Source organism: Entelurus aequoreus, linkage group LG14, assembly GCF_033978785.1.
Source record: "Entelurus aequoreus isolate RoL-2023_Sb linkage group LG14, RoL_Eaeq_v1.1, whole genome shotgun sequence".
Classification (NCBI taxonomy): Eukaryota; Metazoa; Chordata; class Actinopteri; order Syngnathiformes; family Syngnathidae; genus Entelurus; species Entelurus aequoreus.
The window spans coordinates 52,576,611-52,596,241 of NC_084744.1; the positions used below are offsets into that span (position 1 = coordinate 52,576,611).

Genomic DNA, 19,631 nt, shown 5'->3' on the forward strand with positions numbered 1-19,631 from the left:
GTTGCGCCTTCCCGAAGACATCATCTTCATCTTCATCTTCATCTTCACCATCTTCATCCTCGCCGCTAGTCCCGCACGCCCAGCACTTTGGTCTTCTTCCGGGACGAGAGCGGACATTAGCGGACGTCATTCTTGCCCTACTTTGTTGACTTTGGATGCCGTACTTGTCGTGATTGGGCGGAAAGTTCGAAGGTAAAAAGTTAGTAGTGAGTGAGTGAGTGAGTGGGTGAGTGAGTGAGTGAGTGAGTGAGTGAGTGAGTGAGTGAGTGGCCATGCCGCAACATGGAGGAGACGACCTGGGCGCCACGGACGAGATGATTGCCTTCAAAGACGAAGGTGACCAGGAGGAGAAGATCCAGCAAAGTTCCTTCACGGAAAGAGACTTGGCGGACCTCAAGTCTTCTCTGGTCAACGAGTCGGAAACTCACCAGAACCACAACCAGAACCAGAACCGTGCTGTCGCTGCTGCTAGCTCCTCGGTATGTTTATTATTATTAGCCAAAACTCTTTCGTCTTTTTGTGAGCATAACACATATAAAAGATTTGGTGTAATAGTTAGCTTCAAAAATATTCTTTTTTCCTCTTTCTTTTTAAAGTTTGGTGTCAAATAATTGTGTTTACCTTTCCAAAACAAACTTTCTGTTTAGTGAGATTAAAACATTTAAAGTTTAATGTAGTATAATTGTATTTACCTTTAAAAACATTGTGTCTTTCTTTTAAAGTTTGATGTAAAAGTGAAATATTTGAAAATTAATGTAATATAATTGTATATTTACCTTAAAAAACATTCTGTTTTTCTTCTAGTGAAACATTTAAAAAATAATGTAATATAATTGTATTCACCATTAAAAAATATATATTTTTCTTCAAGTGAAATATTTAGAAAATAATGTAAAATATATGTGTTTACCTTTAAAAATATTCTGTTTTTCTTCAAGTGAAACATTTTAATGTAAAATTATTGTATTTACCTTTAAAAACATTCCCTTTTTCTTCTAGTGAAACATTTAAAAATTAATGTAATATAATTGTGTTAACCTTTAAAAACATTTTGTCTTTCTTCTAGCACACCATTTAAAGTTTGATGTAAAATATAAGTATTTACCTTTAAAACCATTCTCTTTTTCTTCAAGACAAATATTTAAAAAAATAATGTAAAATATATTTATTCACCTTTAAAAACATTCTGTTTTTCTTCTAGTGAAACATTTAAAAAATAATGTAATATAATTGTATTTACCTTTAAAAACTGTGTCTTTCTTCCAGTACACCATTTAAAGTTTGATGTAAAAGTGAAATATTAAAAAATAATGTAAAATATATGTATTTACCTTTAAAAATATTCTGTTTTTCTTCAAGTGAAACATTTAAAGTTTAATGTAAAATTATTGTATTTACCTTTAAAAACATTCTCTTTTTCTTCTAGTGAAACATTTAAAAATTAATGTAATATAATTGTGTTTACCTTTAAAAACATTTTGTCTTTCTTCTAGCACACCATTTAAAGTTTGATGTAAAATATAAGTATTTACCTTTAAAACCATTCTCTTTTTCTTCAAGAGAAATATTTAAAAAAATAATGTAAAATATATTTATTCACCTTTAAAAACATTCTGTTTTTCTTCTAGTGAAACATTTAAAAAATAATGTAATATAATTGTATTTACCTTTAAAAACTGTGTCTTTCTTCTAGTACACCATTTAAAGTTTGATGTGAAAGTGAAATATTAAAAAATAATGTAAAATATATGTATTTACCTTTAAAAATATTCTGTTTTTCTTCAAGTGAAACATTTAAAGTTTAATGTAAAATTATTGTATTTACCTTTAAAAACATTCTCTTTTTCTTCTAGTGAAACATTTAAAAATTAATGTAATATAATTGTGTTTACCTTTAAAAACATTTTGTCTTTCTTCTAGCACACCATTTAAAGTTTCATGTAAAATATAAGTATTTACATTTAAAACCATTCTCTTTTTCTTCAAGAGAAATATTAAAAAAAATAATGTAAAATATATTTATTCACCTTTAAAAACATTCTGTTTTTCTTCTAGTGAAACATTTAAAAAATAATGTAATATAATTGTATTTACCTTTAAAAACTGTGTCTTTCTTCTAGTACACCATTTAAAGTTTGATGTGAAAGTGAAATATTAAAAAATAATGTAAAATATATGTATTTACCTTTAAAAATATTCTGTTTTTCTTCAAGTGAAACATTTAAAGTTTAATGTAAAATTATTGTATTTACCTTTAAAAACATTCTCTTTTTCTTCTAGTGAAACATTTAAAAATTAATGTAATATAATTGTGTTTACCTTTAAAAACATTTTGTCTTTCTTCTAGCACACCATTTAAAGTTTCATGTAAAATATAAGTATTTACATTTAAAAACATTCTCTTTTTCTTCAAGTGAAATATTTTTTTTTTAAAAAGGAAAATATATGTATTTACCTTTAAAAACAATCTGTTTTTCTTCTAGTGAAACATTTAAAAATTAATGTAATATAATTGTGTTTCCTTTAAAAACATGTTGTATTTCTTCTAGTACACCATTTAAAGTTTGATGTAAAATATAAGTATTTACCTTTACAAACATTCTGTTTTTCTTCAAGTAAAACATTTAAAGTTTAATGTAAAATAATTGTATTTACTTTTGAAAATATTCTGTTGTTCTTCTAGTAAACATTAAAAATTAATGTAAAATAATGGTGTTTACCTTTAAAAACCTGTTGTCTTTCTTCTTGTACACCTTTTAAAGGTTGATGTAAATATGTGTATTTACCTTTAAAAACATTCTGTTTTTCTTCAAGTAAAACATTTAAAGTTTAATGTGAAATTATTGTATTTACCTTTAAAAAAATTCTCTTTTTCTTCTAGTGAAACATTTAAAATTAATTGTAATATAATTGTGTGTACCTTTAAAAACATGTTGTATTTCTTCTAATACACCATTTAAAGTTTGATGTAAAATATAATGTATGTATTTACCTTTAAAAAACATTCTGCTTTTCTTCTAGTGAAACATAAAAAAATGTATGTAATATAATTGTATTTACCTTTAAACACATTTTGTCTTTCTTCTAGTACACCATTTAAAGTTTGATGTCAAATATATGTATTTACTTTTATAACATCCTGTTTTTCTTCTAGTGAAATATTTAAAATAAATGTATTTACCTTTGAAAATATTCTCTCTTTCTCCAGGCTGTCCGGCAAAGACAACAAGCTGAGCACAGAAACTTCCCCAACAAACATCTCGACAACGGTAAGAACATACTAAATTAACATTTATATTACAAATGAAATCATACAAAAGTGTACTAAATAACATATATGTTACTATTAACATAAAAAAATTATCAAATATTTATTAGGTGTACAAAATTAACATTTAGATTACTTTTAACATCATTCAAACTATCAAATATGTATTAGGTGTACTAAATTAACAGTTATGTTACTATTAACATCCTACAAACTATCAAATATTTATTGGGTGTATTAAATTAACATTTATGTTACTTATGACATCATACAAAAGTGTAATAAATATACATTTATGTTATTATCAACATCATAAAATATTTTTCTAATTACATCAAAACACACTTTATGTCACTATTAACATCATACAAACTTTTAAATATTAATCACGTGTAGTAAATTAACATTTATGTTACTATTAACATCATACAAACGATCAAATATCTATTAAGTGTAGTAAATTAACATTTATGTTACTATTAACATCGTACAAACGATCAAATATCTATTAGGTGTACTAAATTTACATTCATGCTACTATTAACATCATACAAACTATCAAATATTTATTAGGTGTACTAAATTAACATTTATATTACTAATGACATCATACAAAAGTGTACTAAATTAACATTTATGTTACTATTAACATCATAAAACCTATCAAATATGTATAAGTGTACTAAATTTACATTTATGTTACTATTAACATCATATAAACTATCAAATATTTATTAGATGTACTAACTTAACATTTATATTACTAATGACATCATACAAAAGTGTAATAAATATACATTTATGTTTTTATCAACATCATAAAATCCTACAGCGTGTCAACAGATTTAAGAAAAATAAACAAAAGCAAGAAAAAGTTCTGATTTAATCTATTACAGATTTGAGCTTGTTGTGTCATTTTGCATGCAGTTTATTGATTATGATAAATATTTCCTGTTGATAAAACATATTGGAAAGAACGGCATTTCAAATTGTTTGCATGATGGGCCATGGTTGTTTTTTCTAACGCTTGCTTTATTTATTTCTGACACATACAGTCCAGAAATAGAATTAAACCCATGCCAAATGTTCTTTTTGTAACCCACAAAAAAAATCACATATAGAATTTTAAAAAATAAACTACAAAAAAAATGTATAGGAACAAATAAGTACAGGTAAATATTGACATTAAGCCACAGACTACTGCACTCCGGAGAGTCCCCAACGCAGCAATACACAAAGCAGACAAAAGGCTCATCAATTATCTACCTTTTAATTACTTTTCAATCTGGGTTAAATTTGAGATCAGTCTCTATTACATGTTTTAGGAAACCACCCCATACTTCCTGAAACTTCACAGAACAGCCGTTCAATGTCAGCTTAATCTTCTCTAGTTTGTATAAATCTACTTTTTTAAATCAATTTGGGGTTTTGTTTATGTTTTGTTGTCCTTAAAAAAGTACCAGTATGTTACATACTGTCCATCATTTATTAAAGTTCCTCCTATTTAATTCAATTTAAGGATTTGTTTATGTTTAGTTGTCCTTAAAAAAAGTGCTAGCATGTTACATACTGTCCAGCATTTATTAAAGTTCCTCCTATTTTAATCAATTTAAGGATTTGCTTGTTTTATTGTCCTTAAAAAGTGCTAATATGTTACAAACTGTCCATCATTTATCAAATTTCCTCCTATTTTATTCAATTTAAGGATTTGTTTATGTTTTATATCCTTAAAAAATGTCTAGTATGTTACATACTGTCCATTTTTATTAAAGTGCCTCCTATTTAATTCATTTAAGGATTTGTTTATGTTTTATTGTCCTTAAAAAGTACTAGTATGTCACATACTGCCCATCATTTATTAAAGTTCCTCCTATTTTTTTCAATTTAAGGATTTGTTTATGTTTTATTGTCCTTAAAAAAGTGCTAGTATGTTACGTACTGTCCATCATGTATTAAAGTTCCTCCTATTTTATTCAATTAAGGATTTGTTTATGTTTTGTTGTGCTTAAAAAGTACAAGTATGTTACATACTGTCCATCATTTATCAAATGTCCTCCTATTTTAATCAATTTAAGGATTTGTTTATGTTTTATTGTCCTTAAAAAGTACTGGTATGTTATATACTGTCCATCATGTATTAAAGTTCCTCCTATTTTAAACAATTTAGGGATTTGTTTGTTTTATTGTCCTTAAAAAAGTGCTAGTATGTTACATACTGTCCATCATTTATCAAAGTGCCTCGTATTTTATTCAATTTAAGGATTTCTTTATGTTTTATATCCTTAAAAAGTGCTAGTATGTTACATACTGTCCATTTTTATTAAAGTGCCTCCTATTTAATTCAATTTAAGGATTTGTTTATGTTTTATTGTCCTTAAAAAGTACTAGTATGTCGACATGTCCATCATTTATTAAAGTTCCTCCTATTTTATTCAATTTAAGGATTTGTTTATGTTTTATTGTCCTTAAAAGTACTACCGTAATTTCCGGACTATAAGCCGCTACTTTTTCCCCTCGTTCTGGTCCCTGCGGCTTATACAAGGGTGCAGCTTATTTACGGCCTGTTCTTCTCCGACACAGACGAAGAGGATTTCGGTGGTTTTAGTACGCAGGAGGAAGACGATGACACAATGATTAAAGACTGACTTTTCATATACCGGTAGGCTGGTTATTTTGATAACGTACAGGCGAGCACTTTGTATTACTTTGCACCGTTGTATTATTTGTACTCTGCACGAATGCTGTTCGCCATGTCAAAGATGTGAAAGTTTGATTGAATGATTGAAAGATTTATTGTTAATAAATGGGACGCTTTGCGTTCCCAAACCAGTCATTTCTGTCCCGACAATCCCCTCCGTAGTAGCAGGAAACCCTATATACTACGGTAATTACACATCAAAACCCTGCGGCTTATAGTCGGGTGCGGCTTATATATGGAGCAATCTGTATTTTCCCCCTAAATTTAGCTGGTGCGGCTTATAGTCAGGTGCGGCTTATAGTCCGGAAATTACGGTAGTATGTTACATACTGTCCATAATTTATTAAAGTGCCTCCTATTTTATTCAATTTAAGGTTTTGTTGATGTTTCATTGTCCTTAAAAAGTACTAGTATGTTTTATACTGTCCATTTTTATTAAAGTGCCTCATATTTGAATCAATTTAAGGATTTGTTTATGTTTTATTCACCATAAAAAAGTACTACAGTTGTATGCTACATATTGTTCAGCATTTATTAAAGTGCCTCATATTTCAGCATATTTCAGCATTTCATGTCAGAGAGGCTACAGTAGTACAAACAATCGCTCCGCACGGTCGGTGTAACGGAGTAATTAACACTTAAGTTTAAAGACGAGGCGCCATCGCTTGTAACGCTTTTGTCCAGCCAGTATCATTGTGGAAGATCTAACACGCCGTAACTACAGTAAAAACACTTTTGTAAACGCTTTAGTTTTGTCTGGGGATTGGCTCGCTGCCTGTTTTGCTGTCATCTTGCTGGATTCAAGTGTTAGCCTGCTAACTCTTATAGTCATATCTCAATTATTATGCAGCGAGGGTAGTCAATTGGCGGCACAGGGGCCTAATCCTGGTTAAGTTCCAAATTTAGGAGACAAACATTTTAGCAGCAAATTGCTAAAAAAAACACCAAAGTGCTCCTGTTTTATCAAAGAACTTGGACCACTGTAAACAAATGGGCAGATCCTTGCATCAACATTTTAGCCTTGCTAGCAAACATGGATCACTGGGGTCCAAACCTGTGATTTACATAACCGAGGCGTTCCTCAAGGCACCCCTTTAAGTCCTCTTCTTTTTGGCAGTTAAATATTTGTTTCATAATGTGATTTATGTAACTAAGGTGTTGCCATAGCTTGTTTACTTCACATTGCAGTCAGTGTGTTCAAGCATGTGTTCAACTGCTTTAGTTAAATGATAAATGGGTTATACTTGTATAGTGCTTTTCTACCTTCAAGGTACTCAAAGCGCTTTGACAGTATTTCCACATTCACCCATTCACACACACATTCACACACTGATGCGGGAGCTGCCATGCAAGGCGCTAACCAGCAGCCATCAGGAGCAAGGGTGAAGTGTCTTGCTCAAGGACACAACGGACGTGACTAGGATGGTAGAAGGTGGGGATTGAACCCCAGTAACCAGCAACCCTCCGATTGCTGGCCCGGCCACTCTACCAACTTCGCCACGCCGTCCCTATTTGTAGTTATACCAGTGGCGTTCCTCAAGGTTCCATCTTAGGTCCTCTCTTTTTCATCATTTGGCCTATTCAACTGGTGGACCGTGAGATGATTTTTGACTATAGCTTTTAGCAGAACGTCCTTAAAAACTGCAGATCAATCCTGTAACTCTGACTAAATAAATAGACCAAAATCAAATGTCTAATGTAGAAGATGCTCGTTCTCCGGAATGTTATATACGCTGGATTTCTGGAAATGTGGACCCAAAACCATTGCGTTGAATATTCCTTCAATACATGTATAGATATCATATCTGCTCTGCTGACACACACACACACACACACACACACACACACACACACACACACACACACACACACACACACCTCTCTCCACCCAAAGGACACACCCGTGGTAAAACAGTGTGGAGTCCAGGTGTGTCCAAACATTTTGACTTGGGGGCCGCATTGGGCTAAAATATTTGGCCGGGAGACGAAAGCCTACTGCATGCAAAATAATACTATATATAGCCTACACATATATATATATATATATATATATATATATGTATATATATATATATATATATATTAGGGCTGCAACAACTATCGATTAAAATCGATTATAAAAATAGTTGCCGATTAATTTAGTCATCGATTCGCTGGATCTATGCTATGCGCATGCGCAGAAGCTTTAAAAAAACAAAAAACAATAATAATAATAATAATTAAAAAAAATTTAAATAAACCTTTATTTATAAACTGCAACATGTACAAACAGCTGAGAAACAATAATCAAAATAAGTATGGTGCCAGTATGCTGTTTTTTTCCAATAAAATACTGGAAAGGATAGAAATGTAGTTTGTCTCTTTTATCCGATTATTAATCGATTAATCGAAGCAATAATCGACAGATTAATCGATTATCAAATTAATCGTTAGTTGCAGCCCTAAGATATATATATATATATATATATCTATATATATATATATATCTATATATATATATATAGATATATATATATATATATATATATATATATATATATATATATATATATATATATATATATATATATATATCTATATATATATATATAGATATATATATATATATATATATATATACACACACATGTACATATGATATATATATTTTTAATTCCAACCCACCACGCCCCCCCCCCCCCCCCCCCCCCCGGTCCGTGGAACAAATTTTCAAGCGTTGACCGGTCCGCAGCTACAAAAAGGTTGGGGACCACTGATATATAAGACCGTGTGTTGACTTTTTGTGTTGGTTGCGGGTTTTTTTGTGCCATGAGTGGAATATGGTGTTTAGATTTGGGTCATATAAGTACATGATGTGCTGGTCATTGAGCTGATTTACTCACGATGTCCATAAAATGGCGGCACATTTGCAGCAATCAGTTCGTTATCTATTTGAAATTAGTTTGGAAACACCCTTCAGGCCTAATTCCTTGTTAAACCCTACAATGTCTTATGGGCCAAATTGAAGACCTGGGCCATATTTTGGACACCCCTGGTGTAGTCATTAGATGGAACCTGTCATTTCAAGCAATAAGGCTCGAAAGTGTTTGTTTACGCTTCATGATTTGGGTGGGCACTTGTACGCTCGTGTGAAAAACAAATAACTGGGAACAGCTGTGCACAAAACGGGGGAAATTTGTCATAACTGGTTGCCATGTGCTATTATGTTTTTGACAAACACACAGAAGTGTAACCCAATGAGTCATATTGGTTTGTAATTTCTCACACCAGCTCCACCAAAGAGCCAATGTTGCATTAGGGTGCTGAGCCAAATCATCGGGAAATAGGGTACCCAGACTCACGATCACGTGTGTGCCAAACTGCAGCGAGATTGGTTTAAAAGCATACACGAAGAAAAGTGGGCGGGGCTTAGCAAGTCGTCGTCAATAAGTCGAATGATTCTAAAACTTTGATGCTTCCATATGAGGACGCCCCATTTGGTGATATGTGGTGTTTCAAGCTAACTCGCATTGTTTTCTGTTGGTCCACAGTATCAAAGCAGCAAGATGGCGGCGTGTACAAGACGTCGGGTTATCCCGGTTACCCCTTCCTGATGCTGCCCGACGCCTACCTACCCAACGGCTCAATTTCGCCATCGGTAAGTCCTCTTTAGCGCCGCCCTAGTGGCTCCCAGGAGCATTTTTAAAAAGGATTAGAAATGGAAAAAGATAGAGATGTCTGATATTTTATAGACGAGGCTCAGTGCAAGTTGTATCATAAATCATCACAACACAAGCGATATGTTTAGATTAGAGATGTCCGATAATGGCTTTTTTGCCGATATCCGATATTCCGTTATTGTCCTACTCTTAATTACAGATTCCGATATCAACCGATACCGATACATACAGTCGTGGAATTAACACATAATTATGCCTAATTTTGATGTGATGCCCCGCTGGATGCATTAAACAATGTAACAAGGTTTTCCAAAATAAATCAACTCAAAATAAATCAACTTCAAGTTATGGAATTAAGGGGGGTGTATATTGTAGCGTCCCAGAAGAGTTAAGTGCCAGGTTTAAGGGTATTTGTTCTGTTTGTGTTTGTTGTGTTACGGTGCGGATGTTCTCCCGAAATGTGTTTGTCAATATGTTCTCAGTGTGGAGCATATTTTAACAGTGTTAAGTTGTTTATACGGCTACCCTCAGTGTGACCTTATGGCTGTTGACCAAGTATGCCTTGCATTCACTTGTGTGTGTGAAAAGCCGTAGATGTTATGTGATTGGGCCGCACGCAAGGCAGTGCCTTTAAGGTTTATTGCGCTCTGTACTTCTCCCTACGTCCGTGTACCACTCCGTACAGCGGCGTTTTAAAAAGTCATACATTTTACTTTTTGAAACCGATACCGATAATTTCCGATATCACATTTTAAAGCATTTATCGGCCGATAATATGTTATCGGACATCTCTAGAAAAGATGGGGGGAAAATATTTTTGGTTTTAGTATGTTTTTTGTTTGAGGACAAACATGACACAATTGTTACAAAGCCCAACGTTTAATATGTGTGTGTGTATGCTTCACTGATGAGAGTATTGGTGAACAACGCTTTTGTCCTACTAATTTCGGCGGCTCTTGAACTCACCATAGTGTGGACTGTGACGCAACAGTTTGTTTACTTGTCAAATCTTCCACTCCTTTGTCTCATTTTGTCCACCAAAAGTTTATGCTGTGCGTGAATGCACAAAGTGCGCTTTGTTGATGTTATTGACTGTGTGGAGTGCTAATCAGGCATATTTGGTCATTGCAAGCTAACCGATGCTAACATGCTATTTAGGCTAGCTGTATGTACATATTGCATCATTATGCCTCATTTGTAGGTATATTTGAGCTCATTTAATTTCCTTTACTTCTATCCTCTTTGTATATAATTAGTTTTGCATGTCTCATGACACATTATCTGCATGTAATATTGGCTGCATTTCAGATAGTTGTATGTGTGCCATGTTGTTCCAGACCACAGCAAACATACCTAGCTTGCCAAAGATTGTAATAAATCTATTAAAATGCTGTTTCCTTTAACTTGGACACACACATCTATAACCTTTGGCCATTAAAAGCCAGTCATTTCCAGGAGTTACCTCAACTTCTGAGTAGCCTCTGATTTACTAATGCTTTGTAATGTAAAATGTTGAGAATAAATATTACATTTCAACATTTCTGTCAACGAAGATTTGCCTCAGCCTGTGACACATAGTCATTTTGATAGTAGGCTACGATAGACTTTTAATTTTTTCATTTTGTTGTTTGTATTTTTGGTCCAATATGGCTCTTTCAAAGTTTTGGGTTGCTGACCCATGCACTAACCTATTTATTATTATCCGCTTGGAATGGACTTATGCTGTCTTAAATTGAAATGGTAATAGTTTTTTGGTGACACCTATTAGTCACAATAGTTCATGAAGTCATGCTCATGACGCAGTAAGTTGAATAATGCGGACCACGTTTGTTACTGGATATTTTCTTTTGTTGGAGACTTTGTATGTGCAAGTAATATATACATATAATTATTTCACACTTGTTTATATTGACAAATGTGCTGTTTTATTCTTCAAAGATTATTATGTATGTCTAGCTTGTGTGCTACTGTTAGCTCAGCTGTTGTGCAGCTACCTTTTGTGAATTACTTTAGTAAAATAGAAGAAATTGTGTGTTCATTAGAGGGCATTAAATGTTAATTGGCTGTCCAGCTTTGCACAAATAAACACACTGCAGACTGCTTGTATCGCACATGATGTCACACACAAGTAAACACGTTGCGGGACTGCTTGTATCGCACATGATACCACACACAAGTAAACACGCTGCAGGACTGCTTGTATTGTATAGGATATCACGCACAAGTAAACAGGCTGCAGGACTGCTTGTATTGCACATGATATCACACACACCTAACCATGCTACAGGACTGCTTGTATCACACATAACATCGCACACAAGTAAACACACAGCAGGACTGCTTGTATCGCACCTGATACCACAGACAAGTAAACACGCTGCAGGACTGCTTGTAACGCACATGATATTACAAATAAGTAAATACACTGTAGGACTGCTTGAATCGCATGTTATATCACACACAAGTAAACACGCTGCAGGACTGCTTGTATCGCACATGATATCCCACACAAGTAAACACGCTGCAGGACTGCTTGTATTGCACAGGATATCACATACAAGTAAACACGTTGCAGGACTGCTTGTATCGCACCTGATATCATACACAAGTAAACACGCTGCAGGACTGCTTGTATCGCACATGATATCACAAACAAGTAAATACATTGCAGGACTGCTTGTATCGCACATTATATCACACACAAGTGAACACATTGCAGGACTGCTTGTATCGCACATGATATCACACACAAGTAAACACATTGCAGGACTGCTGTATCGCACATTATATCACACACAAGTAAACACCCTGCAGGACTGCTTGTACCGCACATGACATCACACACAAGTAAACACGCTGAAGGACTGCTTGTATCGCACATTATATCCCACACAAGTAAACACGCTGCAGGACTGCTTGTATTGCACAGGATATCACATAAAAGTAAACACGTTGCAGGACTGCTTGTGTCGCACCTGATATCATACACAAGTAAACACGCTGCAGGACTGCTTGTATTGCACATGATATCATACACAAGTAAATACACTGCAGGACTGCTTGTATCGCACATGATATCACAAACAAGTAAATACACTGCAGGACTACTTGTATCACACATGATATCACACACAAGTTAATACATTGCAGGACTGCTTGTATCGCACATGATATCACACACAAGTAAACACGCTGCAGGACTGCTTGTATCGCACATGATATCCCACACAAGTAAACACGCTGCAGGACTGCTTGTATTGCACAGGATATCACATACAAGTAAACACGTTGCAGGACTGCTTGTATCGCACCTGATATCATACACAAGTAAACACGCTGCAGGACTGCTTGTATCGCACATGATATCACAAACAAGTAAATACATTGCAGGACTGCTTGTATCGCACATTATATCACACACAAGTGAACACATTGCAGGACTGCTTGTATCGCACATGATATCACACACAAGTAAACACATTGCAGGACTGCTTGTATCGCACATTATATCACACACAAGTAAACACCCTGCAGGACTGCTTGTACCGCACATGACATCACACACAAGTAAACACGCTGAAGGACTGCTTGTATCGCACATTATATCCCACACAAGTAAACACGCTGCAGGACTGCTTGTATTGCACAGGATATCACATAAAAGTAAACACGTTGCAGGACTGCTTGTGTCGCACCTGATATCATACACAAGTAAACACGCTGCAGGACTGCTTGTATTGCACATGATATCATACACAAGTAAATACACTGCAGGACTGCTTGTATCGCACATGATATCACAAACAAGTAAATACACTGCAGGACTACTTGTATCACACATGATATCACACACAAGTTAATACATTGCAGGACTGCTTGTATCGCACATGATATCACACACAAGTAAACACGCTGCAGGACTGCTTGTGTCGCACATGATATCACACACTAGTAAACACGCTGCAGGACCTCTTGTATCACACATAATATCTCACAGAAGCAAACACGCTGCAGGACTGCACACAAGTAAACACGCTGAAGGACTGCTTGTATCGCACATGATATCCCACACAAGTAAACACATTGCAGGACTGCTTGTATCGCACATGAGATCACACACAAGTAAACACATTGCAGGACTGCTTGTATCGCACATTATATCACACACAAGTAAACACACTGCGGGACTGCTTGTATCGCACATTATATCACACACAAGTAAACACATTGCAGGACTGCTTGTATTGCACATGATATCACACACAAGTAAACACATTGCAGGACTGCTTGTATCGCACATGAGATCACACACAAGTAAACACATTGCAGGACTGCTTGTATCGCACATTATATCACACACAAGTAAACACACTGCGGGACTGCTTGTATCGCACATGATATCACACACAAGTAAACACGCTGCAGGACTGCTTGTATTGTATGGGATATCACACACAAGTAAACATGTTGCAGAACTGCTTGTAGTGCACATGATATCACGCACAAGTAAACACACTGCAGGACTGCTTGTATCACACCTGATATCACACACAAGTAAACACATTGCAGGACTGCTTGTATCGCACATTATATCACACACAAGTAAACACCCTGCAGGACTGCTTGTACCGCACATGACATCACACACAAGTAAACACGCTGAAGGACTGCTTGTATCGCACATTATATCCCACACAAGTAAACACGCTGCAGGACTGCTTGTATTGCACAGGATATCACATAAAAGTAAACACGTTGCAGGACTGCTTGTATCGCACCTGATATCATACACAAGTAAACACGCTGCAGGACTGCTTGTATTGCACATGATATCATACACAAGTAAATACACTGCAGGACTGCTTGTATCGCACATGATATCACAAACAAGTAAATACACTGCAGGACTACTTGTATCACACATGATATCACACACAAGTTAATACATTGCAGGACTGCTTGTATCGCACATGATATCACACACAAGTAAACACGCTGCAGGACTGCTTGTGTCGCACATGATATCACACACTAGTAAACACGCTGCAGGACCTCTTGTATCACACATAATATCTCACAGAAGCAAACACGCTGCAGGACTGCTTGTATTGCTCATGATACCACACGTTACATGCAAATACGTATTATTTGATACTTGTAATTTTGCTGATATCCAAATCCAATCGGGACACAAATTTACGTCTCGGTGTTGTTTTGGAATAGTGTGTGTGCAAGAAGCCTGACAGACACAAAGTAAAGTTGAAAGAGTAAAATGCCTTCAGACGAGGTTAAAGAGGACAGTTGTGGTGATGTCATTATGATCAAGAAGAGCCTGGATAATTACAACAAGATAGTGTGACCCAGCAGCTTGCTATGTAGTCTCATAAAGTCCCGCGCTGCTAATCGGTGTCAGTGACGCTTTTTTAAAAAATTGGCTTTGAAGCTTTTTTAGCATGACTTTGGTGCAAATATATGAGTTTGTGACAGCTCATGTCACATGTGTGCAGCAAAGCTGATCTCAAGGGAATCAAACGAGTCACAAAATCAGCTTTTAGGTCCCTTTTTATCCTCCTACGGTGTGTCGTGAAGCATATATAGCTCTTTCCCGATGATACTTGTAAGAAACATAGTTTACAAAAACTGGAACATAAGCACCCTAAAATAAAGGAGCTGGTCGGATCTCTCAGCTCACTACAGTCAGACACATTTATAGAACTGTCTGCATTACTTTATTTACAATAAATAAATAAATAATCAAATATTGACATTTTTTAATCGATTTTACAATCGCTCATGTCCGAATTGCAATGCATCTAAAAATGTATTATTTCCCCCACCTCTACTTAAAATTAAAGATTAAAAAAAAAATCAATGTGCAACTGGATTTTTTGGGTCAGGTCAGAGGCTTCAGGTTGTAAGCAATTGTCAACATCTTGAAATCCAGACGGATAATAAATTAACATTTAAATCATGACAGTGTTTCCCATAAACTGCCAAGATACCTGTGGCGGTGGGGGCGTGGCTATGGGCGTGGTCACCATGACATCGTCAAGTAATTTGCATAATTTACTACAATGATATGATTTTCTCTAAAAAGGCTCAAAAAATGTATACTTACTAATTAATAATAACAGTTCTGTTTTAAATGTCCATCCATCCATCCATCCATCCATTTTACAATATAATTACAACACTTTATGTACATATTTATATACAGATTTGAACAATAAGTTATTCACTGAAATATATTTATTAATTGTGGTTCTTACAAAAAATATATCTTATAAAATATAAAAGCTAAAATGTCTCTTAAAGCTCTGCCCCTTTAATTAGTGCATACTAAATAATTTAACTTTAGTCTACTACTACAACCATATTATTTACCAGCAACATAAAGTGAAACAGAGGTGTCCTGCCACAGTCAGTAACAAATAAACAGAAAACAGTAGTGGTCAAATACAAATAAGGCAACAAGAGAAGTATCCTACACTTCTCTTTTGTAAAGTAAATCTGAACAGCCTACATGGGCATCTACATCAACTATATGATTTGCCTGAGAAGCTGGACAGGACAAAAAAAAAAAAAGATTTAAAAAAAAAAAAAAAAAAAATCTATTTGTGGCGGATGTGGGAAACACTGCACGAGTTAAAAAGTTATTTGTAATAAAATTTGATTTAATCCCTCAAACTACCGTTTCATCAGACCGCAACTACCAACCCCAACACCAATGAAGTTGGCATGTAATCTAAACCAGTCTTTTTATTATGTAACACGTTCAAAACAAGGCTTGTATCGGATCTCATGTACCTAATCAAGTGGCCAAAAATCAGCTATTGCTTGAACCTCTTTTTAAGTATATACAGCCCAGTATATTTAATAAAAAACCCAAAACCAGTGAAGTTGGCACGTTGTGTAAATGGTAAATAAAAACAGAATACAATGATTTGCTAATCCTTTTCAACCTATATTCAATTAAATAAACTGCAAAGACAAGATACTTAACGTTCGAACTGGTAAACTTTGTTATTTTTTGCAAATATTAGCTCATTTGGAATTTGATGCCTGCAACATGTTTCAAAAAAGCTGGCACAAGTGGCAAAAAAGACTGAGAAAGTTGAGGAATGCTCATCAAACACTTATCTGGAACATCCCACAGGTGAACAGGCTAATTGGGAACAGGTGGGTGCCATGATTGGGTATAAAAGCAGCTTCCATGAAATGTTGAGTCATTCACAAACAAGGATGGGGCGAGGGTCACCACTTTGTGAACAAATGCGTGAGCAAATTGTCGAACAGTTTAAGAATACACTGAGTGTTTCCAGAGCGTGCAGCCTGAAATGCAGGTGTCAGGGACAGACGCGGAAGGAGATTTTTACAACAAAGTTCTAAAGCTTAGTGATATATCAGATATATCCGATTGTAGGTGGGTTTTTTTACCCTTCACGTTCATATTTCGCTGTGTTTGTTGCATTTTTGTTGCGTTTCGCTTGATTGTAAAATATGTCGTTCGAGAGGAGGTGTGACGTTCATATGTTGTCAATATTCAGTGTTTTATCGTTCATAGTTAATATCGTAAATCCCACATTCTTTATTTTCATGTACAAACCCTGTTTCCATATGAGTTGGGAAATTGTGTTAGATGTAAATATAAATGGAATACAATGATTTGCAAATCCTTTTCAACCCATATTCAATTGAATGCACTACAAAGACAAGATATTTGATGTTCGAACTCATAAACTTTATTTTTTTTTTGCAAATAATAATTAACTTAGAATTTCATGGCTGCAACACGTGCCAAAGTAGTTGGGAAAGGGCATGTTCACCACTGTGTTACAGCCGACGGCGTTTCTGGGTGTTGTTGATAAACGGTTTTCGCCTTGCATAGGAGAGTTTTAACTTGCACTTACAGATGTAGCGACCAACTGTAGTTACTGACAGTGGGTTTCTGAAGTGTTCCTGAACCCATGTGGTGATATCCTTTACACACTGATGTCGCTTGTTGATGCAGTACAGCCTGAGGGATGGAAGGTCACGGGTTTAGCTGCTTACGTGCAGTGATTTCTCCAGATTCTCGGAACCCTTTGATGATATTACGGAGCGTAGATGGTGAAATCCCTAAATTCCTTGCAATAGCTGGTTAAAAAAGTTTTTTCTTAAACTGTTCAACAATTTGCTCACACATTTGTTGACAAAGTGGTGACCCTCGCCCCATCCTTGTTTGTGAATGACTGAGCATTTCATGGAATCTACTTTTATACCCAATCATGGCACCCACCTGTTCCCAATTTGCCTGTTCACCTGTGGGATGTTCCAAATAAGTGTTTGATGAGCATTCCTCAACTTTATCAGTATTTATTGCCACCTTTCCCAACTTCTTTGTCACATGTTGCTGGCATCAAATTCTAAAGTTAATGATTATTTGCAAAAAAAAAAAGTTTATCAGTTTGAACATCAAATATGTTGTCTTTGTAGCATATTCAACTGAATATGGGTTGAAAATGATTTGCAAATCATTGTATTCCGTTTATATTTACATCTGTTAGAGTGTCCGCCCTGAGATCTGTAGGTTGGAGTTCAAATCCCAGCCGAGTCATACCAAAGACTATAAAAATGGGACCCATTACCTCCCTGCTTGGCACTCAGCATCAAGGGTTGGAATTGGGGGTTAAATCACCAAAATGATTCCCGGGCGCGGCGCCGCTGCTGCCCACTGCTCCCCAAGGGGATGGGTCAAATGCAGAGGACAAATTTCACCACACCTAGTGTGTGTGTGACAATCATTGGTACTTTAACTTTAACTTTAACTTAACACAATTTCCCAACTCATATGGAAACAGGGTTTGTACATTCTCGGTGTCTCATTCAGTAAAAAATTGAAAATTCCATTCCGTTTTGTCTGTCATAACGTTTTTAGCATTCAATCAGACATTATTGTGAGGTTTTGTATTAGTGTTCCTGAAAATCAGATATACCAGCCCCCCAGATTCTCTAAATTTGTCCCCCCGAGTCAAAATAATTGCCCAGGCCTGCTTTAAATGGTCTGAAATTCCCCTAAAGTGATCAGTTCAGGTAGCCTCAGATCCTTTTGTATGATCATGGAGCATCAAATCTGAAGGCTTTTTATTACATAGACTTGTGTCGGCTCCAGGAACCAACCAGCAAAGGATGTCCTTTGACCTTAAAATGTCGCGATTGGAGTCTCTACACATACAAGAACATAAATAAGGGGGAACCAGACCAAGAAGTGATTTATACATTCACATACAGTACAGGCCAAAAGTTTGGACACACCTTCTCCTCATTCAATGCGTTTTCTTTATTGTCATGACTATTTACATTTTAGATTGTCACTGAAGGCATCACAACTATGAATGAACACATGTGGAGTTATGTACTTAACAAAAAAAAGGTGAAATAACTGAAAACATGTTTTATATACTAGTTTCTTCAAAATAGCCACCCTTTGCTCTGTTTACTGCTTTGCACACTCTTGGCATTCTCTCGATGAGCTTCAAGAGGTAGTCACCTGAAATGGTTTTCACTTCACAGGTGTGCTTGAAGCTCATGGAGAGAAGAATGCCTAGAGTGTTCAAAGCAGTTCAAAGCAGAACAAAAGGTGGCTATTTTAAAGAAACTAGAATATTAGACTTAGAGACTTAGACTTAGACAAACTTTAATGATCCACAAGGGAAATTGTTCAACACAGTAGCTCAGTTACAATGATGGAAAGTGTAAGGATGGAAAGAACAATGCAGGTATAAATAGACTAATATAGCAATAAAAAAACCAAAAAAAAACAAAACAAAAAAAACATGTTTTCAATTATTTCACTTTTTTTTTTGTTAAGTGCATAACTCCACATGTGTTCATTCATAGTTTTGATGCCTTCAGTGACAATCTACAACAGACCTGGGCAAACTAAGGCCCGGGGGCCGCATGCGGCCCGTTAAGCTTTTCAATCTGGCCCGCCGGACATCGCCAAATCATTTTTTTTGATTTTTAA

General features: G+C 35.2%; 1 protein-coding gene across 9 annotated transcripts in view; it reads left to right on the forward strand.

The window, feature by feature from the left end:
• Nucleotides 1-19,631, forward strand: part of tcf7 (transcription factor 7) — a 108,289-nt gene that overhangs the window by 96 nt on the left and 88,562 nt on the right. For all 9 annotated transcript variants that reach the window (XM_062070166.1, XM_062070167.1, XM_062070168.1 and 6 more), the window contains exons 1-3: nt 1-479; nt 3,209-3,269; nt 9,497-9,603. The exon at nt 1-479 is cut by the window's left edge and continues 96 nt beyond it. In XM_062070166.1, coding sequence (XP_061926150.1) covers nt 273-479; nt 3,209-3,269; nt 9,497-9,603 — 375 coding nt within the window. In that variant the 5' untranslated portion in view covers nt 1-272. The remainder of the gene's footprint in view (nt 480-3,208; nt 3,270-9,496; nt 9,604-19,631) is intronic.